This window comes from Mauremys mutica, chromosome 4 (genome assembly GCF_020497125.1).
Source record: "Mauremys mutica isolate MM-2020 ecotype Southern chromosome 4, ASM2049712v1, whole genome shotgun sequence".
In the NCBI taxonomy this organism is placed as follows: Eukaryota; Metazoa; Chordata; order Testudines; family Geoemydidae; genus Mauremys; species Mauremys mutica.
The window spans coordinates 58872369-58900116 of NC_059075.1; the positions used below are offsets into that span (position 1 = coordinate 58872369).

The window sequence follows — 27748 nt, forward strand, 5'->3', positions numbered from 1 at the left end:
ACGTCACTATCTATGTGCATGTTGTGTAACAGCTGCTGCATTGACCCACTGCTGATACCCTGCAGAATTGGTAAAAAAACCACATGCAAGCAATTACTTTTTGTTTTACAGCCCAGCAGTGCTGATGTAGCCTGCTGATCTAAAACAAATTCACAACACAGTTGTGACAGAGGCTGCTCCATCAGCTCCTCAGTAAGAAGAATTTAACAAATACGTTGCAATTTTCAAGCTCTCTTCCACTTTAAAATATAATCACAATGTCTGCTATTACTTTCTATGTTCCAATACTTTTTAAAACATCAGTAACTGAAAATGCAGTGCCTGAAAGTCACAGACTCAACAATTAGCATGCAGTTATTCTTTTTTCTCTGGAGTACATACAGTTTATTCATAGATTATGTTAATTATCTTAGATACATATTTTTAAGATGTGTAATGACAGCACAGAAATTTCATATATATATGAGTGTATATATAATGTTCAACTTCTGAACATATTAGCACCAACCTAGTTCTATTCATTTCACACTATTATGTCTGGCATAGATCTGCCTTCCAGTGCTCTTTTCACTGACAGTTAAAATAAAAAATCATGTGATCATACAGGATTTGTATTTTTTTTAAACCCTATATTTTGATCCTATTAATTGACCTTTTCCTTCTAATTAAAAAAAGATGGAAAGAATAGAAGTAGGGTGGGTCCATATTTGACTCTAGCATTTTGCCATAATGGTCACATGTTGTGGTTAATGCATCTCTGTTCCTTCTCATTATAACTTAATCCTGCCTCAACTGTCTAATATAAAGGTAATTCAGAGATTCATTCGGAGTATGACGATGCAGTTACCTCTCTCCTCCCATTTTGTAAGTGAGAATGAATTCAACAAATCTCTTTCCTACTGTGTATGTGATTGTCATGAAAGGAACATAAGATCCTCATCTGCTTGTTGAAAGTACAAGAGAACACACTTGGTCACATTCTGCTCCTGGATGCTGATGAGCGTCAAGGACCCCAGTGCAGCAAAACTCTTAAGTGCACGCTTGAGGCCATCCCTGTTCAGCATAGCATTTCAACTTGTGCTTAACTTCGGCACATGCTTGAAGTTCAATTAAAATCAAGGGAACTTCAGCAAATGTTTAAAGCTAAATGTGCTCAAATGCTTTGCTGAATAGGGATGGTTTGCTGAATCAAGGGTTAGGTATTTGCATCAGAGGTTGAATATGACCCATTGTTAACAAAGTAAGTTAACCAAGAAGTTACCATTATAACGTTTTGACTGAATACAATACTATGCAAACATTGTTCCTATATTAAAGTTAGCAACAAAAGTCAAGCTAATATTTGCTTTCTTTCAGTGCAGACCACCTTTTCCTTTATTAATTGTTTTAAACAGGAGGAAAAGCAACATTTCCTTTGACTTTGTAGTTTTGGTTTTTTGATAGTAACAAGAAATGTAACTTTGAAGGAAGAGGATCATTGCACTAACAGGTTCTTTTGATGTCCAACCACAAGGCAACTCTGACGTCCAGTAGTAATATTTTGGGTTGTTTGTTTGTGAAAAACAGCAAACTGGGGGAAAACAGTCTTAAACAGTTGATCTTGTTATTCTTGTTGTGCGTCTGCTGCCATCAGTACAGTAGCACGTGCAGTTGACTGTAAGCGAGTCATCTCACCACAATATTACTCCTTTAAAGCACATTCCTCCTATGAAACTGAGCTGTCCTTTGCCAATACCAAAATCTGACTAACAGTAAACAAATGCATCTGGGCTTATATTGTAATTTAGCAGAAACTCAGACAGCTGCAAAGATCTCCTCTTAGTAAGTGGTTGGGACCCAGTTCAATAACATATCAGTCAAGTGGTCATTTGCAATTTCCCACATTTTTTACATAGGTGTAGGGCCACATTTGATGCAAGGAATTGAAAGGCAAAAATATCTACAGTCTGAGTTTTGGATGCAGCCAGCATGCAGCTTGGGTTTGGATGAGAACATACATACAAACAAAAAATACTGATGTGCAGACCACCCCCGACACACAGACATACTCTGGAAGAAGAAATTAAGTTTTTAACTGGAATTTGTCTGGGTGGCCTCTTTCACTGAGATGCAATTGAGCCACCGGCCAGTGACCACACGATCAAGTATCATACAGCAGGAGTTCTGCCTGCACACAAATCCTCACTCCCAACATTATTTATCCATTTCCTTTCTGCAGCTAAACATCACTTTCCTTAAAAAAAAATATGACAACTAAATAGTGTTGCTCAGCCTGTGTGCTGGGTTGCGGGGATAATGCACTGGGAGGCACCAGGATGACAATGAAAATGAGGAGGAAGAAGATAATGGCTGACACTCCAAGGAAACGTGAGTGATGCGAGTCAGAGGGCTAAACGCTTTGCACTATCTTTTGGTCTGCTATTGTATTTCACTGTTTGCGGAATTGTTTATCTATAGTTCACCAAAGAAAGTCAGTACATGAAGCAAAAAGAGAATTGTGGCTTATACATCATAAGATTTTTTAAAAGCATTGCTAAATTGTCAAGCAAAACAAAATAATCCCCATAGCTTCATCACTGATCACTGCAATTTAGAAGTTCGTGGTATAGTGAACAACACAGATACATTATACAGCTTCTTTGGGGACTTTCCATTTATGGGAATAAGATACATAGGGTCAGATCCACAGGTAGCATAAATTGTCATAGTTCCATTTACTTCAATGGTGCTATGCCAATTTACAATAGCTGAAGATCTAGACCACAGCCACTATACCCACAATACTTTGGTGTACATCATTACAAGTCCACTCAGTCCTACTTCTTGTTCAGCCAATCACTAAGAGTAACAAGTTTGTTTACATTTATGGGACATAATGCTGCCCGCTTCTTATTTAGAATGTCACCTGAAAGTGAGAACAGGTATTCTCATGGCACTTTTGTAGCCAGCATTGCACGGTATTTATGTGCCAGGTATGCTTAACATTCATATGCCCCTTCATATTTTAGCCTCCATTCCAGAGGTCATGCTTCCATGCTGATGATGCTCACTAAAAATATAATGTGTTAATTAAATTTGTGATTGAACTCTTTAGGGGAGAATTGTATGTCCCCTGTTCTGTTTTACCCACATTCTGCCATATATTTCATGTTATAGCAGTCTGGAATGATGACCCAGCATATGGTGTTCATTTTAGAACACTTTCACTGCAGATTTGACAAAAAAGATTTGTACTCTAGAATGGTGGTTGAAGCATAAAGGGACATATGAATCTTTAGTGCATCTGGCACATAAATATCTTATGACACTGGCTACAACAGTGCCACGCGAAAGCCTGTTCTCACTTTCAGGTGACATTGTAAACAAGAAGCAGACAGCATTATCTCCTGCATAGTTATTTGTCTTAGTGATTGGCTGGACAAGAAGTAGGACTGAGCGGACTTGTAGGCTCTAAAGTTTTATATTGTTTTGTTTTTGAATGCAGTTATCTTTTGTACATAACTCTACATTTTTAAGTTCAACTTTCATGATAAAGAGATTGCACTACAGTACTTGTATTAGGTGAATTTAAAAATACTACTTCTTTTATTTTTATAGTGCAAATATTTGTAATCAAAAATAAAGTGAGCACTGTACACGTTGTATTCTGTGCTGTAATTGAAATCAATATATTTTAAAATGTAGAAAACATCCACAAATATTTAAATAAATGGTATTCTATTATTTTTAACAGCACAATTAATGGCATGATTAATCGTTATTAATTTTTAATTACACAATTAATAGCGATTAATTTTTGTAATTGCTTGACAGCCCTAAATAAAACATTAATATACTATCTTATACATTACTTATTGCTTTTCCCTTACAAGGACAGCCCATATTTTACTATACCCCCACCATGGAAAGAGACATCACTTTTTTCCAATCTATCTTTTTAAACCATCAACCTTTCCCCACCCCTGAAATCTGGGTAATGGTGCAGATCCTCATCTGATGTAATTTGTCATAGGTGTATTGAATTCACTGAAGCTATAACAATTACACCAGTTGATGCTCTTTACATTTCCATGTCTGTCTCCCCACACAACCTCCACAGAGGGTCAAAGCTCTCTTAAAATACATGCAAGGGGCTTGTTTCTCAACAGCAATACACACACCAAGAGTGGGGAGAACCTCTTTCTCAGTTCTTGCTCCTTCATCCTGCAGAGATAGTCTGGTTAAAGATGATCACTCTTATGTCAGAGCAAAAGAAGTGCATGTTCACTACAGCATTTGTAATGTTTCTTTTTTGGGCCAAAGTACCCTGTGCTGTATATCAGAACATATCGCAGGGGATATTGTGTTTTTATGCTTGAATCATGCAAAACAGCTGAACCAATTGGGTTCCAACTTAAAAAAAAAAAACCTATAAATGCCAAACATAGGAAATTTCATTCCAAAACAAATTAGAGGAAGTTCTGAGCAATCAAAAACGGTAAAGGGTGCTCTTTCCCAACAGATATTTGAGTTTCCAAATGAGAATGCATTTCTGCCGCTGAACACATGTAATGTATGGTTTCAGACTAGCAGCCATGTTACTCTGTATCCATAAAAAGAACAGGAGTACTTGTGGCACCTTAGAGACTAACAAATTTATTTGAGCATAAGCTTTTATGGGCTACAGCCCACTTCATCGGATGCATAGAATGGAACATATAAGAAGAGTATATATATACATACAGAGATGATGCCATACCAGCTCTAAGAGGCTAATTAATTAAGATGACTTGTTATCAGCAGGAAAAAACTTCTGTAGTGATACTCAAGATGGTCAATTACAGACAGTTGACAAGAGGTGTAAGGATAGTTATCATTAGAGTCCTTTGCCATTTATCCCTGTCTGGACTGCTGTCTCCCAGTCTGTGGTGTCAATGCCACATCTCTTGATGTTTATCTTGAGGGTGTCTTTAAACTGTTTCTTTTGACCTCCCCGTTTCCTTTCTCCTTTGGTGAATTGGGCGTACAGCAGTTGTTTTGGTAGGTGTACATCAGGCATGTGCACACAGTGCCTGCTCCACCTCAGCTGGTGCTGGATAATCCGGGCCTCAACACTGAAGATGTTGGCCTCTGTGCGGGCACTGGCATTAGTGCCGCAATCCTCCCCTTTATGCTGAGGATCTTCCGAAGAAAGTGCTGGTGCTGATGTTCCAGGGTTTCAGGTGTTTTCTATAGGTCACTCAAGTCTCACAGCCATGTCCTCTACACACTACATACAATACACTCAGGGCCGGCTCCAGGCACCAGCTTATCAAGCAGGTGCTTGGGGCGGCAACTCCAGAGCGGGCGGCACTTTCAGGTATTCAGCGGCAATTCGGCGGAGGATCCCTCACTCCCGCTCGGAGTGAAGGACCTTCCACTGAATTGCCGCAGATCGCAATAGCGGCTTTTTTTTTTTTGGCTGCTTGGGGCAGCAAAAGCCCTGGAGCCAGCCCTGAATACACTCATACACTACTCACACACACACACTGCATACTTATATATACATGCATTACACACACATTGCATAGTATATATACACAACTTACACTACTATTCATATGCACTACCCACTACATACACTAAACTCATACACTCCAAACATACCATACACTACATGTACTATACTACAGTCATACTCAGCATTATTACTGGCACACACTACACATCGGGCATATGTACATAAAGTCACACATATCCTGCCACCTATCCAACCCACTCCCACACAGTACACTAGAGTACACTCACTCGGAATTTAAACTGCATAATTAACCTGGAGACACGTGTCTAGCTGTTACTGATCTGACTTGCTATCAAGCTTGGGTTGGGGGGATGTGTGGGCGCTTGTCTGGAGAAGACTGAGAACCTGGGTCTCCTGGTAACAACAACAAGGCTGTACAGCTAGATCTGATTAGCTCATAGGACTCATCCCACCCACTCCATTGCGTGGAAGGGCTGCTGCTGCTCTCACGTCAGTGCCAGAGGACATGAATGGGATTCCAGACAGCTGGAGTAATGCTGGCAAGGGACAGGTTCTGTCAGTGTGCACTGCACCGAGATCCCCTATACACTAGGAGAGAACTGAAAACTCAACGACCGCCACCCAGGAGAATTGCACAGCTTCCCAGACATTAACTACATCTCCTCAGAAGCGCCCGGGGAACAGAGACGACCGGAAGGAGAGATTTTTAGGAAGCAGCGAAAAGAAAGAACTGGCAGCAGTTTCTTTCCCTGTGAACGAATAGCGATTGATGAGGAATTTGGTGACATCATAATTCTCTCTAACACTCAAACAAGAATCGCACAAAAAGTACAACTGGGGAGAGCTGGTTTGCAAGGGTGGGGGTGAGTTTCTTGATGCAACTTCATTCTTTCCTATAAAAGAAAAAATGCACTTTCCCCTTAGGAATGATTAACTAGAGACCCATTTCCCCTCCGGCCGTGGCCATAAGAATTCGCAGAGCGCCGCCACGTGGACAGCTTGGATTGTACCACGGCGAACTTGACCGGGATGCGAAGGCTTTTTGAAAGTGTGCCGGTGATCAGGGAAATGCATCGCGTTAGAGCCCCAGCCCGCGCCCCATTGAAGGTCCGTGTCTATTTCACACCTCCGAGCCCCGCTGTGCAGACAGCCTGGCCGAGACAGCCCCGGGTTTCAGCTAGTGCGCACGAGCACAGACTAGTAGAGCCGCAGCCCAGCAGTGATCCGCAATGAATTAACTACTGGGGCAGGAGTGGGGAAACCAGACTGGGGGAATCAGCTCTGTCACTGCCGGGTTGCTCCCCTCTCTCCCATAGAGACCCGGGTGCTGAACCACTCCAGTGTGTGGGCTCGGGTGCGCGATCCTCTCAGGAATCCCGACTGGGGTCAGAGCAAATCCCTTGACAGGTCTATGGCAGTGGCATGGCAGAGCCCCCACCATGTGCTGCTGTGCGCAGAGTTGAGAGGCTGGAGTGCGATCATCGCCCTCCCCTCCCCCCACCCCCACCCCACACACACTTTTTTTTTTTTGAAAGGTTTGTTTCTCTCTTGTTGTGAGGTAACTGGATAAACACCAGCCCGCTTCCTGCCCGGCTGCTGCTGATTGGCCCGCGGGACTTTCAGGAATGCGAGCGACCCCTTAAAGGCGAGAGCAGCTCCTCCAGCCACTTCACTGCACCGGCCAGGGGCTGCAAGCCAAGGGAAAGCTGCGGGGGCCGCAAGCAGCTACCGATCCGATCCACCAGCAAGCAGGACTCGCTGCTACCCTCGGACTGCTCCGGGAACACGCGAGACCCCGCTGCAAAGAGACACGGGCACTACTGGCTGTGGGGCTTTGCTGAGCGCGTGTAGAGCGCTAGGGACAACAACTCGCCTGCGAGTCCCCAGGAGACTCCAGGGGCTTCAGGAGGATATTGGTCGCTCTTTAGTCTGAGGCTGCGGAAGATATTTTCTCCCCCGGGTTACCTCTAGGGTCTCATCATCTTTTCCTGTAAAGGTAAGTGCTGAAGTAGCACTTTTCTCCCCCCCTGCGACGTACGGTAATTTCTAAGGGACAAATCAAGCAGGGGAAAAACCCAACTGAAATGCGCGAGGGTTTGTGTGCATCTAGCTGCATATGCACTCTCCGGTGATCTCCCCCCCACCTAGCCGCCCTTCGCAGTGTCAGGGCACCTGACAACCTTACTGATTGCCAGCGGCCCCGAACGTTACTGTTCTGAATGTAATGGCTCTGAGATGTCCTTTTATTGTTGTTCCAAGGTTTGTCTGGGGGACCGCGTTCTGCCATGGAGCTATCAGGCGGACTTTTTCTCCTCCTAATGCTTGGTGTCTGTGGAACAAACCAGATCCCAGGTAAGAGCAGTGGCTTCATTCTGTAGCTGGTGATTATAAAGCGATTTGTTGGGTCAATATTAATGGTCAGGTTTTGTTTGTTTGTTTTATTTTTTGTAAAGGCTTCTGGTATCTTTGGTGTTGACTTTGAAGGAATGAAACCTTAAACTGTGATGAAGAGCTGCTTTGATATTTCTAGCCCACAAAAATGCATTAGCCTGAGGAATATTCAGATTAGTGGTTATGAACAGCAAATTATTTCCTCCTGTGGAGAATTTATGTAACCTTCAACCAGGAAGGCTTGAGCACTCAAGGACTTGAAAGTAGAGCATGGTTTGCTCCCCTTTCCACACTATGCTGGAAAAAAATGTAGCTGCGGAGCTAAAAGAGCAATTCTCCCCTATCTTGCCTGTACTGTGCATTAGTTAGCAACATAGACCATGGGAGCTATATAGAGAAATTATTTATGTACTAGTTGAGATCTCTGTAGGTGATCAGAGAACTCTCCTTAAATTTTAAAATGGGATGTGACAGAAGTGGGCTCTCTGCTCTCCTCCCTTTGTGTCTCCTGGTGTGCTTCCCCTCCTCTATTGGTGCTCAAAACTCCACTCACTGTCCAGCTACCTTTGTGCCTAAGTCGGGATGTAAGTGACACTCACCTGCCTACTGGCATCCCACCTGGAATGCACCATGCCCTTCTGCATAGCAGCCCCCCTACAGAACTGAAATAGCTTCACCGCTGCCCCTGCCTGCACGGTCTCTCCACCAGCTCCCCATGCCACTGGACTGACTTCCAACTCCCCTTTAAAAGCCCCCACTCAGCCTCAGTGAACACCAGCCCTTTCACAGCCCCCAGCGCCAGTGTGATCCCCCACCCCAGGGCTGCACAGCCACTCAGCCCCTTACTGGCCTTATTCACAGCGCTTGCTCTGGTCTCTCCACAGAGTCTGGGGGAGATGACAACAGTGTGTTTGATCTCTTCGAACTCATCGGCTTCTCTCGCAAGGGGGCCGGACGTCGGGCAACTGGGGTGCACTTGGTGAAGGGACCTGAGCCCTCCAGCCCTGCTTACCGCATTGAGGATGCCAGCCGCATCCCAGCCGTGCCTGATGACAAGTTCCAAGATTTGCTGGATGCCATCTATGCTGAGAAGGGCTTCATCTTGCTGGCTACCCTCCGGCAGGCCAAGAAGAGCCGAGGCACCCTGCTGGTCGTGGAGCGCAAGGACAGCTCTGGCCATATCTTCAACCTGGTGTCTAATGGCAAGGCAGGCACCCTAGACCTGAGCCTGGCCGGTGATGGCAAGCAGCAGGTGGTGTCAGTGGAAGATGCCCTGCTGGCCACTGGGCACTGGAAGAATATCACCCTGTTCGTGCAGGAGGACCGGGCCCAGCTGTATGTAGGGTGTGAGAAAATGGAGAATGCTGAACTGGACATCCCCATCCAAAACATCTTCACCAGAGACCTGGCCAGCAGTGCCAAGCTACGCATCGCCAAGGGTGGCGTCAATGACAATTTCCAGGTTAGGCTCCTTCTCTCAGTCAGCAGCTTCATGGGGCTCCTGCAACGAGAGAAATGCTTAAAGGCACAGTGGCCGCACCTAGACACCCTAGAGACACAGAGTAGTAATGAGAATAGGAGGGGTGCAGCCGTTGATCAGCTTGTGCAGGAAAACTGTCCACGTCCAACATAAATAGTCTCCACAATCTACTTGGATGCTTGCGTGTTAATGGTGGGTTATAGAAAATCCTCTTCAAATCCCAAGCTCAGTTAAGCTTTAGACTCATTGGGTGAGACATGGTGAATTTCCTAAGACTACAAGAAGAACTCGAAGTTTCTGATCAGATAAATAGTTGTGTAGCAAATTTTGGTAAACAAAAACAAAGCCCAGAATATAGAGAGAAGAAAGGGCATTGTGTGTCTGAGGAGTTATTAGACACTTAGAGCTGGGGAAAAGAGTGTTCAGACATAGGGCTTGCTATCACTGAGTAAACGGGGGTAGTGAAGCATTCTGGACACATGCTTCACCCTATTGCCTTTGACTTTTATGTTTAAATTGAAACTGGATTTTCTGTGCAAAATTACACTTCTCTCCCCTGTAATTGCTACAAAAAGTTGTCATTTTTCCTCTGTCCACAGGGAGTGCTGCAGAATGTGCGGTTTGTCTTTGGAACAACCCTGGAAGCCATCCTAAGGAACAAAGGTTGCTCCAGCTGTAAGTCTGCAACTTTTTCTGAATCCACTGACCTATTAAAATAGGATTCCTCAGCATGCTAGGAAGACAAGTTGAGACAGAATTCAGAAGTATGCTGAAATGCAAATCATTATTGTATAAGAAATTACATGACTTTTTCAGGCTTACAGGCAAATAAATGAACCTGGTGACAGCTATGTTAGCAGGTGTTATGCACACTTCAAACGATGAATTTTTCACTTGTAATCTTGAGAGAGCAAGTGTGTGTATCTATATTAACATGCATATACTGCTTTGTTTTTAGCCACTAGTGCGATCATTACATTGGACAATCCCATCAACGGCTCCAGTCCAGCTATCCGTACTAATTACATTGGCCATAAAACAAAGGATATCCAGGCAGTCTGTGGCTTCTCCTGTGATGAACTTACAAATATGTTTGTGGAAATGCAAGGGTTGAGGTCCATGGTTACAACACTTCAAGACAGAGTGCGCAAAGTGGTAAGTGCTGAGTAAATCCAAAGTAGTTTTCATTAGCTAGTATTTGAGAGTGAAATACAACTCTCCTTTAAGACTTGTAGACCAAACTAGAAGTGTTGAGACAAAGGAGAGCTTAGTACAGAAGATACCTGTAATGCTTTTTCTTTTCTGTTTCATTAAGACTGAAGAAAATGAATTGATCGCCAAAGTAGTGCAAATCACTCCTGGTGTGTGCATTCATAATGGAATTCTGCACAAAAATAAAGAAGAGTGGACTATTGATAGCTGCACTGAATGTACTTGCCAGGTAAAGACGTCTTACAGTTCACAGCATGCCAGCATCTGTATATAAACTGCTACCTAAATGATATTTGTTATGTAAAAGAATGAATCCTACAGAAAACTAGGCACACTTAAACTGCATATTGTATCATCCTCTGAAAGACCCATCTAGCACCCAGTGATGTAGTAGGCTGTGCTGTAAATGCAGCTTTCATTTAATGTTGCTGAAAAAGCATTTTAGGAGGGCGTAGGCTAAAAACATCCAACTGATATAGTAGTCTATTAACCAATCTATTTCAGTGATTTGGGGAATGCCTCTGTTTGGTTTACACAAACCAAAAAGTAAACTAAGTTAAATACTTGGGTTCCAAATTAGGCGCTCAACTGCACCTTTTACTTACTTAAATGAATAGGAATGAATCCTTGCAGTTCACCAGAAAATGTAACCAGTTAAAAGAAAATCCTGATTCTATAATGAAACTGTTAATGTCACTGAATTTGCAGACATTTTGCAGCCTGAAAGGAAGGACTATTTCAAAGTTGGTAACTGCTAGCCAAAACTACCACAGAACTATACAAGGAATTCATTCTTCAATCTGTTCTGTTCCTGTGGAATGCTATAAAATATCCTAAAATGCTGAATAATGCCATAAATATAATTCCACAGACTTCTTTTCTTAAAACTCCTTTTATGGCATTCTTCAAATCTTAATTATACCTTCTTAAAAACACTTTGGAGTACAAATCCCTCAAAGCCTGCTTCAATCTGGAAACCAAAAGCTAAGTATTGGATATAAATGGAATACTTGTAGGCCTTCATATTCTTTTTAACTTGGTCCAGTCATTCCTAGACCAGTTATTAGCTGAATACAACTACCACTATTGTGTCAGCTCTAAATACAACAAGGAGTCATGCAGTAGACTTACTACTGAACCTTTTCCAAGAAGTTCAGTAGATAATAGTCTTTAGCATTTGACCTTTTTCAGCTTAAAATTTCAGCTTAAATTTCTTTGTACTTGCTTAGTTATGATTCTTCTTCTTTGTAGAATTCTGCCACTATATGCAGGAAAGTGTCTTGCCCTCTCATGCCTTGTTCTAATGCCACCGTTCCTGATGGGGAGTGCTGCCCGCGATGCTGGCGTAAGTAGTTAAATTTGCTTGGAATTTTAGCTGTAATCTGCTCTGCTGTCTCACTTAGCTAGATATACTGTACTAAAATGTACTCTAAATAACACAATTGGGCATAGGGTTACACCACTGGAAAACCATTAGCCTTAGTTTGCATTAACTGAATTTTGACACCCTTAAATGATCATGCAGTCCTGTTCTAAATAGACTATAGTTGATAAATTAGCTATATTAAATTCTAATTACCACTTCTCAAAGTAATGACCACTGCGATACTGGAAACATGAAGATACTTCAGGCAGTCCAGGCATGTTTGCAATGAAAGGAGGGTGGGGTGGACATTTCAGATGTGGTTACTTGCTTTTGAATTTGGTCTTTATGGCACTGATCCAAAGAAACATGCCACATAAAGGAAGTTTAACTGTCCCTCAAAAGCCCGTACTACAAAGTACTGTAGACAATGTAGTCTGATGTAACCAGTATTGAAACTGGAATGCTCTAATACCAATCAAACATAAGTTCTTCTTTTAAATCATCTGAATTTGGAACTGTTGTATTTGGATAGCTTAGTATCAACTTTCTCCAGCAAAATATTTGACTTTTCAGTATAAAATTTGCAGAAAGACTGTATCTCTTAAAATATCAGAGAAGTAAAGCTGTTACCATCAGGTTCTCTGATAACAACTTTTCTGATTAGATTTCTATCTTCCTCCACAATAAATATAACTATACTGTAAACTATTTACAAGAATATTTTGTCGTGATTATGCTTTTAAAGTGAATCTTCAGAGATTTAGCAACTGAACTATGACCACAATATAACACGAATAATGAATTTAGGAATGACAATAAAAGCAAAAATAGCATAGAACTCAAGTCATAATGACACGTGTTTGTTTTTGATATATCACAGCTTTCGCTGTATTACATCTGAGTGAACAGAGGGTGCTTGTATAGTAAACGAGTGGCCTTATATCTTCAAAGTTTATGGTGAAAAATAAGAATGCAGGTGCTAAAGTTACAACATATGTACCTAATAACTAGAGCTGTGCAGAGGATGGACATTCTGTTTCATGAAAGATTTTGAAATTTGGCTTCATTTTGAATCTGAACAAAACCCGAAAATTTCAAAATTCCCCAAATGAAAGTTTTGAAAACTTTGTTTTGGACTGATCAAAACACTTCATTTGGATTTCAACTCTTTAAATCATATAACATAAATAAATTTTCCCAACAAAAAGTGAAACAATTCATTCTGAAAATGTCAAAATTGGATATTTTGACATTATTGGAACTTTTTTTTCAAGGTTTTTCTCCAAAATGAAATTTTGGCAGAAGAAACATGATTTTGCAAAGCATTTAGATTTTGACCGAACTGCATTTTCTGATTAAAAAATGGCTCTGAAGTTCTTCCAAGCAGCACAACTTATGGCCTAATGGGTTCAAGATAAGCAGCAATAGTACATACATGCAGCCGTTGCCTAACTGTAAGCTGGTCCTCCAAACAGTGAACTGAGAAACTCTTATGAAAGTAAAGTTCAGCACTAAACTAGTTGTGTTGCCCTTGGCTTCCTCTGTGCTTGGCCACTGAGACAACACCACAGAACCTTTAAAGTTCATGCTAAAATGTTTTGTAAAAGGAAGGGAAATGACCAATGTAGCCTTTGATTTTTTTTTTTTGTCAGGGGAAAAGAGTTTAAACACAGTCTATAAAATAGAAGTTTCTTATTCACATTTTAAGCATAAATGTACTTCTGTTACAGCCAGTGACTATGCAGAGGATGGCTGGTCCCCTTGGTCTGAGTGGACTTCATGCTCTGTGACCTGTGGGAATGGGGTTCAGCAGAGAGGCCGTTCTTGTGATAGTCTCAATAATCGCTGTGAAGGTTCCTCTGTGCAGACTCGTACCTGCCACATTCAGGAGTGCGATAAGAGATGTAAGTATTTCATCTGCTTGCATAGTTCATAAAAATTACCTGAGCCCACCCTTGGCTTCCACAGTAGTAATTTAAGTATTAAATTAACACAAGTCATAGTAATGATTTAAACCACAATAAGCTGCTTACAGATGGTACAAAACATTAGTCTCTAGCTCTAGCAGTTCCTGAGATTTTTGTCTATTAAACTCATGTCAAAATTGAAATGTATGCACTGGAAGCAAGCATGAATGTTTGTTTTGGCACTGGGCCTGAACTAAACATAGCAAAATCTCAGGCCAGCATGCATTTAATTTTTTTTTAATCTGTAGCCACGATGGTGGTGTAGTAAAACTCTGGTTTTTATTTAATAATGGCATTCACACACTGCCAAAAATCTTCTAGGAACTATGCAGACATGCCTTAAAGAACTCACAGATATCTCATAGATAGTAATAGGTGTTTGTCTCTTCTAAAGTCAAACAGGATGGTGGTTGGAGCCATTGGTCACCATGGTCATCATGTTCTGTTACCTGTGGCACTGGCATGATCACTAGAATCCGTCTTTGCAACTCTCCAGTCCCACAGATGAATGGCAAACCGTGTGAGGGTGAGGCAAGAGAAACCAAATCATGCCAGAAAGACCCTTGCCCAAGTAAGTATACTGGTCAAATAGAGACTATTACATTATTTAGCTTAAACAATAAACCTCTTGAGCTGGAAGTTGCTATATAATCTATTCCTGGCAACTGTCTCTTGTTTAATCAACTGCTGGGTAAAATCTCATATTTTATCTGTAGTGGCTTTTTTAATAATAAGTAAATTAAAAAATTAGTTTGAATAACACTCAGGCTCTAATTTTAGCAAACTTAGAAATGAAAAATTTAGGTGCTGCCATTCTGCCCTTTATTATTTCATGACGTCTAAGTGCAGCAGTGGTCTTGACACATACATCAATACCTAGGTTAGATGCAGCTAGTAGTATCTTGCTGAATTTACAATCAGTTCTGTGAATGGTTACATTTTTGCATGGATTTGCTTTGTAGTAAATGGAAACTGGGGACCCTGGTCTCCATGGGATGTATGTACAGTCACATGTGGAGGAGGCATTCAAAAACGTGGACGTCTTTGCAATGATCCTGAGCCTCAGTATGGTGGGAAGGACTGCGTAGGTCATGCCACAGGGACCCAGGTCTGCAACAAGCAGGACTGTCCAATTGGTGAGTAACTTTAGTTTTAAAAAAAATGTATTTTTGTAGCCCTGAGATACATTTACATCTTCAAATACCTGTGCAAAAACTACACCTCATCTGAAGTCTGTATTATCTACATTTTAGTGATGGGGAAAACTGAGAGTCAAATTCTGCTTTCCATTATATTGCTACAAATCTAGAGCAACACAATTGATTTCAGTGCCATTACTTTGGATTTCTATTTGTGTAACTGAGGATAGAATACGACAATAGCTGGATGACTTTGTCAAGCCAACACAACAAGTCATTGGCAAAGCTGAGATTAGATCTGAAGGAGTTTTTGACTCCTAGACCCATGATCAATCCATTAGACAACACTTCTTTCTGTAGCTAAGAATGCAACTGAAACCAATGACTTCTTATTTTCATTTGGCATTCTAATGTCACTGCCACGTAGAAATGTATCATTAGTGTTTTCCATTGGTTAGTGAGGTTGTTTTCAAGTCTAAAATGCTGCCATATCCCTTTAAAACAGTCCAAAAAGTTTGCTTGAATTCACATATTGGCCATATCCAGCACCTTAACAGACTACTAAAACGCTTGACATTTACCATGATTTAATCTTGTCTCAGATGGATGCCTGTCTAATCCCTGCTTTGCGGGAACGACATGTACCAGCTCCCCTGATGGTTCCTGGAAGTGTGGTGCCTGCCCTACTGGTTACCATGGCAATGGTGTTCAATGCAAAGATATTGATGAGGTGAGAAGTTTGAGTTCTGGTTTTTAGCCTTTTTTTTTTTTTTAAATAAAAAAGTACAAAACACTAAACTACACGTTAAAAATCCAAATGTCCTAAGAAATCCTGTCTAATTTTCCCTTTTACCCCAATCTTTCCCACATCAGTGTCAAGAGGTTCCTGATACCTGCTTTGTCCTCAGTGGAGTGCACAGGTGTGAGAACACTGAACCTGGATACAACTGCTTGCCATGCCCACCACGTTTTACTGGAACACAGCCTTTTGGTCGTGGTATTGAGGATGCCACAGCTAACAAGCAGGTACTGCCAAGTTGAGAATTTTCCTGGTTTATAAGTGGGGAGGGATAGCTCAGTGGTTTGAGCAAGCATTGGCCTGCCAAACCCAGGGTTGTGAGTTCAATCCTTGAGGAGGCCACTTAGGGATCTGGGGCAAAAATTGGTCCTGCTAGTGAAGGCAAGGGGCTGGATTCAATGACCTTTTAAGGTCCCTTCCAGTTCTAGGAGATTGGTATATCTCCAATTATTACCTTTTTTTATTACCTATAAAACCTCCCAGCTGCCTTCTGTATTCTGCCTTCTGTATCCTGAAAAGGTTTGAAGTTTTCAGAAAAGGGAAAAAGCAAGTTCTTTACCAGCCTTCGTGGTCTGGGAATTTAAAGGTTATCTGAAGAGACGGCATAGTACAAACATATAATCTGCTTCAGTAAAATGAGTTTTAGAAGCTGTTGCTTTGTTAGCCCTTTAAAGGTGGGAAGGTGTGTATGTCATGAGTTTGGGGGAATGAACATTTGATGAAATGTTGCCAATTCAGAAATGAAGTAAATATTTAACACGTGACTATTTCGACCTGTACGTGCCTGATCCCTTTGAAGATGAAAGGTTTGAATAAGGGAAAATAGTAATTAATGCTAAGATGGCAACTCTCCAAGATTTTGTTTCTGAAGGATCTAGAATCAAAACAGCCATAAATTCCTCTTGCCTTAGTGGTATATCCAGGAAGAGTGAGGATAGAGACTTTTGCAATGGTTTTACTGTCTTTGTGTATGTGTGGTCTTTTAGGTCTGCAAACCACGTAATCCATGCACAGATGGAACTCATGATTGCAACAAGAATGCCAAGTGCAATTACCTTGGCCACTTCAGTGACCCCATGTACCGCTGTGAGTGTAAACCAGGCTATGCTGGCAATGGCATAATCTGTGGTGAAGATACTGATTTAGATGGATGGCCAAATGAGGACCTGGTCTGTGTTACCAATGCTACTTATCACTGCAAAAAAGTAAGAAAATTCCCCTGTTCTCCCACTTACGGTTTTAAGAAATTGCCTTAGTATATATCTGAGGAATGTGCTAAATGCTCAATATTTTAAAGGCTTATGAGACAGTCAGGCCTTTGAGTAATTACAGGTATTAAACTACCTATAGTGCAAGATAGGAATATATTCCTTCAGGGATATCATGGCATTGTATTGTCAGAAAAAGTCCCAGATTGTCAGAGAACCTGTTATTACAGTAGTTGAGTCATGCCTGTAACATTCAGGAATTCTGAACATTCCAGTAATTACAAAAATACCACATGTATGTTCCTACGAAGAGCCTATTTTTAGCCACTCATAAACATTCTCAAATGTGACAGAGGAAAGCTTTAGGCAAAAAAGATACAGGGGAAGATTATCAAGTGCTTAAGTACCATCTTAAAAAATAACATGCACTTAAGCTTCTAAGTGACTTTTGAAAACTTTATCTGCAGTCTTTAATAATTATGACAACTGGTTGAAATCAATGGAATTACACTGAGATAACACCAGTGTAAATGAGATCTGAATTATGCTGTATAGCTCTAGCTGTTCATGCTCTTAAAAAAAGAGAGAGAAAATGACATTTATGCCTGGGATAAAAATATTGTACACTTCCTCCTTTGTAGGATAACTGTCCCAATCTTCCCAACTCTGGGCAGGAAGACTATGATAAGGATGGAATTGGTGATGCCTGTGATAACGATGATGATAATGATAACATTCCAGATGACAGGGTAAGGCAATATGAAAGAGTCATGCCTTTTCTAGTGTATCTTTTCCTTTCCCTACTCCCAGTGGTCAAGTCCTGGCCTCTGACCTTAATCTTAACAAAAGATTGTAGGAAATTGACAGGCTCGAAGGGAAAGTTGGCTATCTGAAAAGAGATGCCTAACTCTGATTGCATCTTCAGTGGTTCTGGGAACTAGCGGCAGCTGCCTGAGCTTTGAAAATGAGATTGATTGACTCTTGACTTCATGCTTTATTCATTACAATAGCAGCCTAACCAAGGTTTTCAGAATGTCATTGTAATTCACCACTGCTGCAAGTGAGCAACTTTATCACTTCTGCTGTTTACACTAGTGGTAAATCTAAGATGCAAAGGGCTTGAAATATTAGCCAACGTTGTTAAGTAGGGTGCATGGTTTTTTGCAAATTCTAAATTTGTTTTATTCCACTTCTTCCTCCCAGACATCATTTGGATCCATTACAATCTAAGTTTATTTTTAAAAAGAAACTGTAGTTCTGATCTGTCCACTGAAGAGGTCTTAACTAGTTTGAATTTTCAAGCATTTTCTTAACTTGCATTAAATCTCTTCCTAAAACAAAAGCCATACATTTGAATTGTGTTGATAAAGCACCAAAATAGTTCTCTCTTTATTAATAGTGGTTTTGGGCCTCTCCTCCCTCTTGCAGGACAACTGTGCATTCATTTACAACCCGCAGCAGTATGACTATGATAGGGATGATGTTGGTGACCGCTGTGATAACTGTCCCTACAATCACAACCCTGATCAAACTGACACTGATAACAATGGAGAAGGAGATGCATGTGCTGTGGATATTGATGGAGATGGTAAGGTGTTCTGTTGCCATTTCCACCCTCCTACACATACGCAGATACTTCAGTACTGCATAGATGGCAGTTATATATTGCCTCTGTTGGTACCACTGTCTTATACTAGATAGAAAGTCAGGTGTGTGATCAAGTCACCTCCTAGTGACTGACGCTATAAGCACTAATCCTATTACAGCCAATAGACATTCTCCTTTTAGTTTAGGAGCCTGTATTTTTTTGAAGCAGGTGGTCCTGATTTATAGCCCTGTTCACACTGGCAATGGGTGTGAGATATAACTAATGAAGTTCTGTGCTATCCCATGGTTGTAACAGGGGTCTCAATCGGTTGTTAGATAAATTACTGTAGATTATGCTGTACAATTGTGGGTATTTTAGCAACATACAAACTGCTGGCTTAATTGTTAGCCTTATTAACTTTTTGCAGTTCCATTGCCAGTATACAGTATTCAGATTGTGGATTTTATGATCTATGTAAGCCACTTGAATTCATCGACTCTGCTCTGCTCCTTTAGGCATTCTTAATGAAAGGGATAACTGCCAATATGTCTACAACGTAGACCAGAGGGATACAGATTTGGATGGTGTTGGAGATCAGTGTGACAACTGCCCTATGGAACACAATCCAGACCAGGTAGGGTTTTTTTATTCTGACCTCTCTCTGGACCTGCTATTCAAATCTTATTTATCATTTAATTTTTACCCTTTATTATACATGCTGTGCTGACATGACAAATGATGCCTTTATCAGGTGATAACATAACTCACAGGGAGTTCACACAGCTGCTAGCTATTGACTGAAAAATCGAGTAACGGAGGTTTGTGGGACTCTTGCTTGAAGTCATATATGTCCTGAGCATTTTTAATGGGAGACACTCACTCATGTCTGTAAACTTGTCCATGGATCTTGTCAGTTGCAGTAACTCTGGGAGTACAGCATGAAATTCACATGGGTAACAACCAATTTTAAACAGCCTATGAGAATTTCTTCTCAATGATTCTACTGTACAGTCTGGAGTCTAGTCAAATGAACATGCTGTGCAAGAAAAACTAAGACTATGTAAATTACAAATAGAGACACACGCATTACTAGGGCTGGAGTTAAAAAACAAAACAAAACACTGGATCCAAATTAGCTAAAATAAAGGAGTAATGTGACTCAAAAAGCAACAGTTGAGTGTTGGGTTTTTTTTAAAAAAAAACAACCCCCAAACATCTGCCAGGTGCTTGACATTAATGCAGGGTGGATGCTGAACATCACAGAGTGTGCTAGGAACAGAGGTAGGTCTTAGGCATGGCAGGGCCAGAGGCTTAACTAGTGCAGTGCCTTGCATTTCATTTCCTATAGACACATTGCTTTTTTGAGACGAAGGTTAAAGCAGTACAAAACCACCACATTTCAAAAGATTGCCTTTGCCAGTACAATAAGGGTAATGCTGCCTGCTTTGCCCTCTTTATGGCAAAGGCTCAAAGGTATATTCCAACATTCATAAATAATATGAAGAACTAATCTTTACAAGATTAAGTGGAGGTGAGGGAGTTTCCAGCCCCTCCCACTGAATTTGCTGGTTCTAAGACACTTGACGGCAGCAGTGGGTAAAGCCTGTACAGTCCTGTCAAGTAAAAGGCAGTAAGATGAATAGCTTCAGGGGCATAACTGGAATGCTTGTATGGTTCCTGAAAAGTTGTTGCAAATCAGTGGAATCCAGTGTAGTACTGTAGTTGCCTGGGCAGTGTTACATGCAAGGATTTAAATTATGCTTAGAAAGTTAGGTGGCTTTACATTTGCCGTTTACTTGACTTCTTTCTAATAGGTGGAGGTGAAGTGCGGGGGAAGCATGGTCCAGTCTATTGTTTTTGTTAGGTTTTTCTCTGGGTTTTCATGGAGTGTTTTCTTGAATAGTTGTTTTAAATTAATCCACAAAACTCTCACCTGTAAGTATTTCTGTAGGGTAGAGTATTAAGGAAAAAATAATTTAACTCTAGCACTTGTAGCAATTCAGAATGTGTAAGTTAAAATGGCCTCTGACATTTCAGTAACTCCTGGGGTCTGAGGAGTGTCTGCAAGAATATAGGACAGGCTCACTTTTGATAGCTCTAACAAATATAAAGCTAGATGCCATGTGATCATATTACAGAAACTAACTTTTTTTGTATATACTTTAGCAAAAACAAGATGCTAAAGTATATACAAAATACAAGCAGAAGAGGTTTTCCAAACATAGTTACTTCCTTTAGTAATGGGCTATCTCCTTACAATACCACATAGTATGTATGTTTATAGAGGGCTTTGGAGGCTGTTGCTGTAATTAAGAAAATTATGACATGGAGCGGAAGCCATACAACACTCTGTCAAAACATTCTTGTAATGTAAGAGTGATCTAATGGCTAGGTACATACCAAAGTCAGTTTCATATGGTGCTTGGAACAGAAAGATACTAGGTGAAAGAGGGAGGGTAAATTGACACTAGATCTCTGCAAATCTCATGGAGTAAATAGAGACTAGCCTGCAGTGACAGAAACATTACATGCATAATTGTACATATCCTGGGAAAAAGCTGAAAACCACACTACTCTCTGAGCCCCAGATATTCAGATAAATAACTCTAAAGCAATTGGTTAGTGAAATGTTAATAATAAAGTAGTTCAAAATAAGTTAGCACAACTAGTCTTGTCTGAATCACAAAATGAGTGTAATTAAATACTGGTCCTTTTTCTTTAAGCGAATAGCAATCCCAAATTCTAGCTTTCAAGATTTGTATTTGTGTCTTTCTTGTCAGCATCCTCAAGTGCTGCAAGAAGTGTTGGCATTTTAAAGCTTGTTCTTCAAGCTTTTCCTCTTCTCCTTCTCCAACAGGAGGATTCTGACTCTGACCGCATAGGTGATAAATGTGACAACAATCAGGACATAGATGAAGATGGCCATCAAAATAACCTAGATAACTGCCCCTATGTGCCCAATGCCAATCAAGCTGACCATGACAAGGATGGCAAAGGTGATGCCTGTGACCATGATGATGACAATGATGGTATCCCCGATGATAAAGATAACTGCAGATTGGTTGCCAACCCAGACCAGACTGACTCTGATGGTACGTAAGATGAACATTATAATATCAAAACCAGTAATTTTCCGCAAAGGCTTGTCTAGCATTACATACAGATGTGTAAAAAATTCTGTTATGAATAACTTGTTCTCTTTTTAAAATGGTTTTAAAAAAAACAAGTGTATACAGTTTATATTAGTATTATGTCATTCCTTTTTACTGCAGATCTTATGCTCATTCCCAGTATCTTAATGAAGTTTGGGAATATGCCAAAATGGAAGAAATACTGGGATAGGGAGAAGGGATATGAACATATTAATCCATCATGGCTACTGTAATTAATGTAAACCTAAACCATATCTTTAAAAAAACTTCTTGACACTAAGATACCAGGGTGAATATGTAAATAAATCTAGGCCTCTTACAAGAATTTGCCTTGTTGTAGTGGCACCGCCAAAACATTGCAACAGATTTCAGTCTCAAATATCATGTATGACTTTGAGGCAACTGTAGTGATACATCATTCTCAAATTATGCCAATGAGTTTTCAGAGTTGTCACTGTGAACCTATACTTTTGTAGGTGATGGACGTGGAGATGCTTGCAAAGATGACTTTGACCAAGACAATGTGCCAGACATTGATGACATCTGCCCTGAGAATGTTGACATCAGTGAGACAGACTTCCGTCGATTTCAGATGGTTCCCCTGGATCCCAAGGGAACATCGCAAAATGATCCTAACTGGGTGGTTCGTCACCAGGGTAAAGAGCTGGTTCAGACTGTCAATTGTGATCCTGGACTTGCAGTGGGTGAGTAGAACATTTTGGATCCTCTCTCCTCATAGTGTCTTATAAAAGTCTAGAAACTTAGCTTTAGGTCCAGCATAAGACTAATAAAAGCAGAGGCTTCAAACTTGGTTTCCTTATTCTTCACCCAGGATTTGATGAATTCAATGCTGTGGACTTCAGTGGCACATTCTTCATCAATACAGAAAGGGATGATGACTATGCTGGCTTTGTATTTGGTTATCAGTCTAGCAGCCGTTTCTATGTAGTCATGTGGAAGCAGATCACCCAGTCCTATTGGGACTCAACACCAACCAAAGCTCAAGGATACTCAGGTCTTTCTATCAAAGTCGTGAACTCTACCACAGGTCCTGGAGAGCACCTTCGAAATGCTCTGTGGCACACAGGAAACACCGCTGGGCAGGTAAGAACTGCATTTGAGGTTAATTATTTTCTTGCACCGGAGGCCAGGCTTTATTCTAACAATAAGCATGGTAATTCTGGGGAGTTTATGCATCCTGTTAGTGTAGAAAGGGGCTCTTAGAAGAAATAATTATTTGTAATTTGTAGTTGTAGGATTTTCTGTATAAACTTGATTATGAAGCATAAGCTCTACATAGTTTCCCTTTGGAGCTAAGGGACTCTACTAAGTTTAAAACAAGTAGGGAGTCCATTATTTCTGATGACCTTCTGAAACGTTCAACATCCAACACTAGGCAGATTGAATAATTAAATAGGAACCTCTCTAGGAGTAGAGTTAAATCAGATGGGTTTCAAAAGACTCATTCAGAGCCTGTCTTTTGGATACACCAGGGTTTCTCAAACAGGGGTCGCCACTTGTGTAGGGAAAGCCCCTGGCGGGGCGGGCTGGGCTGGTGTGTTTACTTGCCCTGTCCGCTGGTCCGGCCGATCACGGCTCCTACTGGCTGTGGATCACTGCCCTGGGCCAATGGGAGCTGCTGGAAACGGCAGCCAGTACATCCCTCAGCCCGCACCACTTCCAGCAGCTTCAATTGGCCTGGAGCAGCAATCCGCGGCCAGTGGGAGCCGCGATCGGCCGGACCTGCAGACGGGGCAGGTAAACACACCAGCCCGGCCCGACAGGGGCTTTTCCTACACAAGCGGCAACCCCTGTTTGAGAAACCCTGGGATACATTATCCAGCTTTAGGCCCTTATTTTGAATATAAAAGCTTCTCAAGATGTTGTCATGGTGTCAAAATATTGCCTAAATAATTGGATTCCTCTGTTGGTTATTTATAATTGTATCCTTCTTTTTTAGGTGCGGACCTTGTGGCATGACCCTCGTCATATAGGCTGGAAAGATTTTACTGCCTACAGATGGCGTCTTAGCCACAGACCAAAGACTGGCTACATTAGGTAACTATTGTTGTGATATATCCGAAGGGACTTGAGGGCAAATGTCATTTTGGTAATGGTTAGCTTTTATATTAAAGATAAACTTACCGCAGCTGACAAGGATGATTTATTACTGCTCTTCTTGCAGAGTTGTAATGTACGAAGGGAAGAAAATCATGGCTGATTCAGGACCAATCTATGATAAAACCTATGCTGGTGGTCGGTTAGGATTATTTGTCTTCTCTCAAGAAATGGTGTTCTTCTCAGATCTTAAATATGAATGCAGAGGTAAGGATGGCATCTTGTTGGTATGACATTTTATTGAAGTCCATTGAAATAATTGTTTTCTTCAGAGGCAACTTTCTTTAAAATAAATTTAAAGGTGAAATTTATCAATTTAAATTCTGTGTGATTATACAACATTTTGATCATCTTATACTACTCTTGAGCCACATGCAGGATTTCTTTTGAGATCCGTGTGAGTTGTGCAGGGATGGATAGAGGACATCCTGTTAATGAATTTTGCATAGTTAAGTTACCATCCACTTAAAGTGAAATGTTGAAGAGACTTAATTGCAGGACATAATGTTTTAAGAGGCATATAAAATATATTTACTTCATGCTTTGAACTACAGCTAGTGATTGGTTTTTTTTTTAAACACCTGGCCAGATTTTTCAAATGCATGTGCATAAACTGCAGTCTGAAAAGACAAAATCCTTACTTTCATATTAATGTACACATATGCACCTGCAAACAAATCCCAATTGACTTGGACCCATGCAAAATGTATGCACAGCTCATGGTTTATGTGCCCATACAAGTCAGGGTTTATGTGTTCAGCTGAGTTAGAGTGCATACACACTTGAAAACCTAGCCCATCACATAATTCAAATCTTTCTTACATTCCTGGTCATTTCATACAAAAGTCTGGCTCAAGAAATTGCTGCCAAATGGGTAAAGAACTGCTTTTCAGCTTGGTCCCTAATTATAATTATGATTAATAATACAGAAATATTTTAATTCATTCTGTAATAAGTTTTCTGTCTCCTTCCGCCCTTCCTCCACAGATCCATAATCACGAGGTTATTGATCCAGAGACTATTTAAAAATGCTGGTATTGCACCTTCTGAAATGGTTAATATTTTACAAACCCTGGGACCATTGTATTCCTTCCTCCTTTTCTGCCTGCACAAATGTGGACTCAAAACACATGACCTGCCTCAAGAATGCTTTTGAAAGAATGAAACTGAAAGTACACTCAACATGTGACCTCGGCTAAAATGGAAGGAAACAAATGTATTTTTAATGAATGAGAATTTGTCTTAATCTAAAAAGCACACATTTGCTTCAGCAAGAAAGACATTTGCTTTGCTGTTTATCATAGTGTAATGTCACTGCCTCTCTTTTACTGGTGGTCCCACCAAGTAGCATTTTTGTAATAAGAGCATCTTTGGATGTGCTTTGGACTACTTAAAAATGAAAGACATTTCAATATGTGAGGAAAGGGGATTTGGGATGGGAGGGTGGACTTTTAAAGGTTAAACAGAAAATTGCCATGTTTGTCTAAAAGGTGTCTATGCTCTCTGGGGTTTATATCCAGGTAACTTGGAGAAACTGTTACATTTTGGACTAAATATCTTTCAGGTGACTAAAATATATTCGTTGATTTCATGATGTAGACTAGCTGTATTAGCAAGTTAATCCATACAGTATAAAATAGAAACTGTAAAATGGATCCCCAGTGGGGGAAGAGGGCATAAAGATTGACACACAGGATTGCACCAGCTTGGTGAGAACTGGGATTCACAATTGGAATCTAGTGCCATTGCCTGATTAAATAGAGATATTTATTTTATTCCACATGTAGCAAGTGCTGATGTAGCAAGAACTTTTAAAAAGGTGTTGGAAAGCACACCATCTCAATTAGCACCTGTGCTGGCCTTCAAGGAACAATCTGTGCTTTATATTTTATGGTTAAAAAGGCACAACAAATGACAATAGTAACATTCCTTTTTCTACAAATTTCATGGACTTTTTTTTTTAAAGCCTCACTTTTTGGGAGGAGGAAGAAGGCTGTAGATAAAACCTTAAAATGTAAAATATTTATTTTTTACCTATCCTGGATGTCATAATGACTGAAGGACTATTGATAAAACAAAACACAATAAATGCGTCAAGACTATCCATATAATCATTGTTACAAGTCTTCAAGACTGTACAATTGTAAATACAGATTATTTATTAATTCTGTTCTATACTGAACCTAGATTTTAGTTTAGAAAGCTTTTTTGTTTGGATCAGATAGCTGAGATGTATTAATTACAAAAAGCAACTTTCCCATAAAGAATGTGGAGCACAGGGAACAGCAGCAGGGAGGGAATGGAATGAATGTTTGTTGGCTTTTTCTCAGTCAGCGTTTCATGTGTTGTGTTTTTTTTACTACTTTGTGCAAGGCAATTGGTGATGGCCTGGTAGGTTACCTTTCTGCTTCTTTAAGAAACCTCAAGGCCTATTTAGATACTGTCAGTTCCTATCTCTTGAGCCTGTTACTGGAGAGACTGGACAGCATTTGTTACTAGTTAATCATTTACATAGTGCCATTAGATGTACATGGTGTTTGACCATTGGTCAACAATATGCCAGACAAAGAACAGAATCCCTGCCCCGACAAGTTTTCATACTAGAGGCACAAATGGCACTTGTCTGTATAGCATTGGATTGTAGCCATTTATGAAGTTGCAGGTCGCACATTGGAATGATCCATGTGCAGTGGTGAAAATATGAGGCTTCACAGAGAAGGTGGGATTTTAGGCACTCCTGGGGGAGCGGGGGAAGACATATGTTAATTGAAGCTGTTCCAGGTGTAAAGGGCAGCATGATTATACCTATAATCCTTTGTCTTTCCAAAAAAAAAAAGGAAAAAAAATAACAAGGTGAAACTTTTACGTACAAATATTACCTCATTGTGTGACTTGAGAAAAAAATCTTTAGATCAAGCAGAATTTAAATGTCTAACAAACTTTAAAGCTACTGTAGAACTTTTTAAAAAATTAAATGCTGTACATAGTCAAATTCTCTTTGCAGAAAAGTATATTCCCAGTAAGAAAATGGCATTGAAACAATGTTAAATACTATTTCTAATGTTGTGTTATATTTTTGTCATCTTGTATACCATTGCTTGTATTTTTATAAATTATTTTTCTCATTGCCATTGTAATAGTTAATCTCATAATTGTGTAGATACGCTATTTAAATAATTTATCAGGAAGTGCTACCTGTAGAGTTAGTATTTCTATTTTTATAAAATGTTTGCACACTGAATTGAAGAGTTTTGCTCCGCCGCCCATGTTTTTGCTATTAGCATAATTTTCTAAGAACATGCTTTTTTGTACACATTTTTAACCATTTTACATTTTAAAGCTGTGTGTTGTACAATAAAATTTCTTACATACAAGGAACAATAAACCAATATGGAAATTTATATTTACATCTTTTATCTAGTTTCATTTCTTCTCGCTATGATTCTATGGGCTACTTGAATTAATGGGTCAGTTAACATTAACTCAGTTGTGAAGGCTCAACTCAATAAGGATAGCAAACTAATATTGTAATGATAGGGATGATATGAAAATAAAGATTTTCCTAGAAATATAGAACAGGACCAGGATTGAAGTCAATGGCAAATCAGGATTATATCCTGTACGTTAAGCACCAGATGAAAGTATGATGTAGACATGAATGTGTTCTATACTGTGGGCATGCTCCATGAAGGCATGGCTGGTCAGTATGCATTAGAATATGTCAGTGGTAGCCACTTACCTGCTGTTGGAACCTGGTAGTAGAATGTCAAGTTACTGGGGTTTCACTCTATTAATATTTTTATTGGACCAACTTCTAGCCAACAGAAG

The 27748-nt window shown here is 40.3% G+C and overlaps 1 protein-coding gene across 1 annotated transcript; it reads left to right on the forward strand.

The window, feature by feature from the left end:
• The first annotated feature begins 7186 nt into the window (after positions 1-7186).
• THBS1 (thrombospondin 1) lies at positions 7187-27327 on the forward strand. The gene is made up of 22 exons (XM_045015066.1): positions 7187-7496; positions 7760-7852; positions 8776-9353; positions 9971-10046; positions 10330-10526; positions 10687-10812; positions 11835-11928; positions 13680-13853; positions 14311-14487; positions 14879-15052; positions 15658-15785; positions 15929-16081; positions 16841-17059; positions 17704-17811; positions 18491-18650; positions 19166-19284; positions 21508-21742; positions 22279-22506; positions 22635-22906; positions 23763-23860; positions 23988-24127; positions 24908-27327. The coding sequence occupies exons 2-22, from the start codon at positions 7786-7788 to the stop codon at positions 24913-24915; spliced, it is 3531 nt and encodes a 1176-aa protein (XP_044871001.1). The 5' UTR covers positions 7187-7496; positions 7760-7785; the 3' UTR covers positions 24916-27327.
• Positions 27328-27748: the final 421 nt, after the last annotated feature.